The following is a 6,852-nucleotide window of genomic DNA, read 5'->3' on the forward strand; positions in this document are numbered from 1 at the left end:
CTTCCAACCTTCTAAGTATTCCTTTATATGTGGTTCAGAGTTCTGGGACCATCCCCTGAGCCTGCTTGGTCGGGTATTCTGTGTTGTTGGTGGTGTAGCTCTCTGCTATATGTCCACCCGATCCGCCATCTTGTTTGTTCTCCTCAGAGTTTTTGCAAATGTGTTCCTTTTTTCCTGTATGCTTTTCCATCACTCAGTTAATTCCTGTAGTTCTCAGCTGAGCTATCACTTCCTCAGAGAGAACTTCCCTAGTTGTCCTTAACTTCTATCAGTCTCAGGTCCCCTGTCATTTTTTATTTTATTATTATTATTTTTAATCTTGTAGCTGAGTCTGGGCTATTCTGGAGAAAAGGGTATATGGCGCAGATAGTTTGCACTCAACTACTAACTAAAAGTTTAGCAGTTTGAATCTACACAGTAGCACCATGAAATAAAGATCGAGTGATCTATTTCCATAAGATTGTTGTTTCTAGCTGCCATCAAGTATGGAGACGCCATGTGTACACCTGCTTCATAGTGTTTTCAAGGCTGTGATCTTTCCAAAGGCGTGGCTTCAGAGGCCAACCTTTTAGCTAGTAGTCACACCCGGGGACCCTTCCACAAGATTACAGGCACTGAAAACCCTGTGGAGTGCAGCTGTACTCTGAAACACATCGGGTCACCATGACTCAAAGTCAACCCAACAGCAGTGAGTTTGATTTTTGTTTGTTCTTTTTCTGTAAACCACTCAGAGCTTTTATCCCTTATTTTATCGTTGCTTTTTTATTGATATTGACTGACTTCTGTTGTTGTTAGTTACCACTGAGTTGCTTCCGACTCCCATCAGCCCTCTGTGTACTGAACAGAGCTGCTCCATAGTGTGTTCCAGGCTGTGATCTTTGGGGAGCAGGTAACCAGGTCTGTCATGGCAACCTTTTGGCTAGTAGTCATTTAAGTCACCCACTCTTTTGTTTGTTTGGTATCTACACATGCTATTCCCCCCCCCCCCACCATCCCAAACTACATTTCCTAGGTTCCCTTCCACTCTGACTTTCAGCTAAATATTGCCAGGATGTGGAGGAGAGGATGAGGAAGAAGCCAGATCATGTTTTCCTCTCTTTTTGCCTTGGGCAAAGTCTCTGTCAGTGACTGTCACCTCCATATTTCCAGCTTCCACCAGATGGCCCCATTCCCTGGGGTCCCATAACCCAACTCCTCCCTTTGTTCCTCCTGTCCTAGTATGGAAGCAGCATCTTGTCTCTGCTCATTTCTGAATTCCTTCTGCAACTCATTCTTGGCTTCACAGTTATACTGTCTCTTGGATAAGCAAATTCCCTGTTCTCAATTCCCTCTGTGTTAAGTATTGAGTGATAACTTATTTCTTGATGAAGCCTAACAGAGAAAGAATTCTGAGTCCTTTAGGGTCCTACTCACTGGATGGAGAATTTTGCTCTCTTGTTTCAGATTGGATACTCAATAAGTCAAATCTCTGGCAAGATGATTGCTCCTAGATGCTATGTGTCCAATTTGACATACGTTGATATTATTGTTAAAACTGTTGTTGTTGTTGTTAATATATTTAAGTTAAGCATTAATATACTTGTATTATTATTACTACTACTAGGGACAAATCTGGTTCTGAAGTACCTAGAAATGATTTTCTTTAGAGATCTCCAGGGATGTCATTTCATTGCTGTTATACTCAGCAATTTCAAGTGAAATGTTCAAATTCAAGTTCAAGTATGAATGGAGCACCTATGTCTTCTGGGAATCCAGTTTCCCACTTTTACTCACTGAACTGATCATTGAGAAGAGACAGCTGGTCCTCACAGCTACCCTCGCTGTCCATGACACTCTCCAGTGTCCAGACCTATTTCTTTCTTCTGGGATTTCCAGGCCACTAACGTGTCCGCCATGTTGAGCTTCAACACCAGCAAGATCACGGGGTTCCTGAGGCCAGGAAAGTAAGTCAGCTTCCTCCCCACATGAGAGACTCAACTGGACTCCGTCAGGATACTGTATCTGCTACTCTGCAGTTGGGGGTGGGGAGTGGGGTGGAGGTGTGGGATCTCTTCCTGCCAATGTTGGGCTCCACCATTTGGTAAGGAAATGTACATTTTACCTGAGTTGGTCTAATTATTTTGCCATATTGGTCCTGCCTCTACAAACTTCCTCTACCCAGTACCCATTACTTTGAAATTGCTAAGGAATTCAATTTTCTTGAGCTATAAATTTTAGACCTCAGCTATTGACTTCCTGAAATGCTAGACTTTGGTGGAGCCCTTTTATACCAACTCCCATGCCCTCTGTGTCTTCCCAATATGGTTGTATTGTCATTTGTAACTACTCACTTATCTTACTTTTCTATCCTCACCCCTACACTACCTTTTACCTCTTCCTTTCTGGGCACCCTGAATTGCTTAGGCTTTCCATGAAGGTAGTACTTACATCTCTGACTCTTCTGTCATTCATTATAGAGTACAATTGGAACTGAAGGAATCCAAATTTGGAGTATTCAATGTAAGTTGTTGTTATTTGTATTGATGAAATGCCTCTTGTTGTTGTTGTTGTATGTCAGCGAGTTGGTTCTGATTCATAGAAACCCTGTATAGGGTTTCCAAGGAGTGGTTGGTGGGTTTGAACTACCAACAATGCCACACCAGGACTCCTAGGTATTCATTTACTTGGTCTTTGCTAAGCAATTGCTATGGGAACCTATAGCAGAAAATGGAAAAGTAGAAGAGCTGATGCAGGTTTTGGTTGGCAGTTTGCTTTCTTCAAGTTTTCTGCCACATTAGGGCATATAGAACCATATATAGGTCGGCAGTTCAAGCTCATCAGCTGCTCCTTGAAAACCCTATACAGGGTTGCTATGGGTTGGAGCCAACTCGACAGCACTTAACAACAACAACAACATCCCCAGGGTAGCCAAGTGGGATTTGGTGTGGACAAGATGGCACGTTTGGTCACAGTGTGCCTCTCTTGTTCTCCACTAGGTGGAGCTGTTGGAAGCACTCATTAACTACTACGCTGTCAACAACCTCTACCCTAAGGTCAATGGTAAGAATTGCTAGGGAGGCAGCTCTTTGGAGACTAGAGAGGTGGACCTGAATTTGGGAAACAGGGTTCCCCTCCAAACTGTGGGGAATTCATGTGATTCACCTCTCTGAACTTCAGTAGGAAGGGAGCACTGAAACTGACCTAATTTCCCTTGGGTTTTAATGAGGATTGGGGTAGCTCTTGAAGGAGAAAGCGGGACTCACGGAAGTGTCTCTACCACCACCTCCACTCTGAAGACACAAATGAATGACTGAGGGACAAATTAACGTAGAGTCACAGGCAAACCAAAGCTGAATTCACTTTCCAGTCCAATCCCCTTGTGAAACAATAAAACCAATAGTTCTAAACCTTGTTTCCACAAGTTCCAGCTTCATTTCGCTACGTGGAAAACAGGACAGGGTTGGGGAGCACAGAGCAAATGCCCACTAGTTCAACCCATAGCAACCCTGTATAGGGTTTTCAAGGAGCAGCTGATCACGTGTGTAGGTTCATCCATACCATCCTCCATATGAGAGCTCAGGCTTCAGTGTCAGCGTGCCTGGGTTCAAATCCCAGCTCTGCTACTTTCTAGCTGTGTGATCTAAGACAAGTTATTTGGCTTCTCTTTGCCTCCATTTCCTCATTTATAACATGGGAGGAATTAGCATACTTATTTTTTGTGAGAATGAAACAGGAAAACTGAGTTTCTGGCAGAGAGCAGACTCTATAAATATTGTCCATATTTGTTACTTATTAACCAATTTTCCTCAACCTCCAGAGAAGCTGGTGAAAGGTTTCACTCTCCCTCTGCTAAAACGAACTCAGCTCTACGACCTTGTTCTCCAGATCCACAAGGTCAGTGGATTAGGTGGGGTGGGGACTCTGAGGATTTGGGTGGGGATTAGCTTGCTTAGTAGATGGGTCCCAGCCCAGCACTGCCGCTGGGGACATCTGGGCTGGAACAAGGATGCTCCCAAACACTACTACATGTCATGAAGCCATTTGGTGTCCTTTAGGAATGGCTCCTGTGTTGAGGCAGGAAGTCTGACACAGCACTATGCCCCTACTGTCTGCCTTCCCCACTGTGGGTGACCTGAGAGCGCTTCATGACCAATTCATCTTTAAAATCCTATTAGTCTGAGACTTGACAATCAGTCCGATTTTAAAAGCCATTCATACACTTAAATTTTTTTTTTTTTTTTTTAGTTTAAGTGGCAGAACTTCAGTATAAATATGTTTGGTGTGCCCCTCCCATTCTAAACATTACTGACATTTTCGAAAATTATTCCTAAGCCCATTGCCTCACCACAATCACAGTTGAAAGGTTGATATGTTTTCTTCTCATCCTTCTTTCCTCTTCTTTCTTTTTCACCTAGCATTCAAAAAAACACAACAACAATATCTTTTGGTTAATTTGGTTGCTTGATTTGGATAGTTGCTCATACTTGTTTTCTTTGTTTAAAACTTAACATCATCATCCCTCAGGCTTGTTCCCTTGTTTCAACATAGTGTCCTCCCCCACCGTGCTGAGCAGCTGTGTCCTGCTACATCCAGAGAAGGAATCATTACTCACGGAACTATCTCAAAACCAAGGAACATGCCTGAGACTTCACTGTCTGGTGGTCCATCTGTGCCCCAGGTTCAGGCTCTTTCTTGAATAGCATCTGGGAGGGGGGTTAGAAGACTGTAAGCACTAAAGGGAATGATTCATTGTGCCTGGTACATAGTCAGCATCCATAATAATAACTATAAAGAGGAGAACATGCAGAGAATGGTTGAGAACCTTGAAACATTGACCCATTATGATCCTTGGACAACAGATGTCCAAACCCTTTTTCAGTCCCAGAAATACTCAATGTGTCTGTCTTCCTTTTCTAGGGCTGCTGTAGCAAAGTACCATGAAACTAGGAAACTTTAAAGAAATGTATTGTCTCACAGCTCTGGAGGCTAGAAATTTGAAAGTGGGATGTTGGCCATGTTGATTCCTTCTGGAGGGTCTGAGAGAATCTATCCCATGCCTTTCTTCTAGCTTCTGGTTAGCACTGGCAACCCTTGGCATTCCTTGGCTCTTTGATGCATCACTCCAATCTCTGCCACTGTCTTGCGGGACTCTATACACTCTGCATATCTCTGTCTCTTCTCCTCTTCTGAAAGGACCCAGCTCACATCAAGGAGCTCTGGTAGCATAGTGGATTAAGAGCTGAGCTGCTAGCCGCAAGGTCAGCAGTTCAAATCTACCATCCACTCCAGGGTCGCTATGAGTCAGAACCGACTCCATGGCACATAACCATTACCATCACCACCACTACCACTCATATCGGACTCAGAACCCCTTTCTCCACTCTGACCTTATGTTAACTGATAACATCTTCAACGACCCTATTTCCAAACAAGGTCATGCTCACAGGTGCCAGGAGTTAGGACCTCAACCTGTCTTTTGGGGAGAAACTTCAATCAATGACAATATCCAGCTACCATTGAATGTTACAAGTGAAGTCAGACATCAGTGATCAAAGCAAATGTTGAGTGAAAATTCACTCAGTTGGCTATAAAATGGTTGTAGCCCAAAATTCCCTGGGCACTTGTGACGAGGAAGGCCATTTATGAAAGCTTCTAGCATAATGTTTGGAACATGGGAGGTGACTGGAAGATTTATTCTGTTACTTATTTTATTGCATTTACTAGAATTTTGAGGACAACGCTGTCCATTTGTCTGACCACCAAAGGATCATTGTAAGAACGAATTGGACTTTGTCTGAGTTCAAAATTCCAGGGTCAGAATTCCAGCCCTGGAATTCTGGTGATGGAGAGTTCACAGGAGGCAGGAGAATAAACCCCAGAAGCTCACAATTTTGTGTTATTCACCAAGGAGAGAAAATTTATGTGACACAAGGACATTTATAAGGACTTCTAGGAAGAAGCAGCTTGGGAAATGACAGATAAATTGCTACCTTGGCTAAGGTAGCTGGTAAAACCTGTCATTTATGGGGACTGGGGCACACTCACAATTTGTGTACTGACCTGGTTTCTGGCAGACATTTTATTTCCCAAGATTAGCCTCCCTTTTAAATTTGCAATGCATCTCTTTGGAGTAGATTCTGTCTTGTCTTTCTTAGGACTTCCTGTTCTTGGGTGCCAATGTTCAGTATACCAGAGAATGAGCAGAAGGAGAAGCCCTTGCCAGTGAGGTGTGGAGGTCACAGCTGAATCTGAGCCATCGCATCTCCACACGTGTAACAGAGTTGCGGAGTCTCTGAGGATGAAGACTTCTCTGTCCTTGTCCCTTGCTCTCTCTGGACTCTGTACTTTCCCTACCTTCCCTTACTGGCCTGTAATCTCCTGGAAAGCAGGCACTGCATTTTCATTCACTGTCTGATTCCAGTGTCTAGCAGAGTGCTGACATTTGGTAGGTCCTCAATAAATATTTATTGAATGGTTCAGTGAAACAACTACCTGACACTCTAGATGAACTTCTTTACTGTTGTTATGGATGAAATGGCTGCAAGATAAGCACTGAACTGCTAACCCAAGGTCAGCAGTCCAAGCCACCATCCGCTCCCTGGAAACCCAATACAGGTTCACAATAAGTCAGAACAGAGTTCATGGCACTTAATAACAATAACATATCTGTGGATATAATCCATTTCAGAATAAGGTCCTTGCACTTCTGGTGTGGTGCTGTGGATCAGCACTGGACTGTGAACCTCAAGGTCAGCAGTTCAAACCCACAAGTTTTTGTTCCTCAAAAACCCTATACAGAATTTGTGGCAGAAGCAAGAAATCCATTGCTTTCTAATTCGAGATGCAGGCTGCTTGAGGAGCCACCATCTTGGG

At 43.5% G+C, this 6,852-nt stretch overlaps 1 protein-coding gene across 1 annotated transcript in view; it reads left to right on the forward strand.

The window, feature by feature from the left end:
• LBP (lipopolysaccharide binding protein) overlaps positions 1-6,179 on the forward strand; it is a 32,298-nt gene extending 26,119 nt beyond the window's left edge. Inside the window, exons 11-15 of the mRNA XM_006874739.1 lie at positions 1,876-1,943; positions 2,457-2,499; positions 2,976-3,039; positions 3,797-3,873; positions 6,135-6,179. Of these exons, the coding sequence (XP_006874801.1) occupies positions 1,876-1,943; positions 2,457-2,499; positions 2,976-3,039; positions 3,797-3,873; positions 6,135-6,179 (297 nt within the window). The remainder of the gene's footprint in view (positions 1-1,875; positions 1,944-2,456; positions 2,500-2,975; positions 3,040-3,796; positions 3,874-6,134) is intronic.
• Positions 6,180-6,852: the final 673 nt, after the last annotated feature.

The sequence above is a fragment of the Chrysochloris asiatica genome, unplaced genomic scaffold (genome assembly GCF_000296735.1).
Source record: "Chrysochloris asiatica unplaced genomic scaffold, ChrAsi1.0 scaffold00296, whole genome shotgun sequence".
NCBI classification, from domain to species: Eukaryota; Metazoa; Chordata; class Mammalia; order Afrosoricida; family Chrysochloridae; genus Chrysochloris; species Chrysochloris asiatica.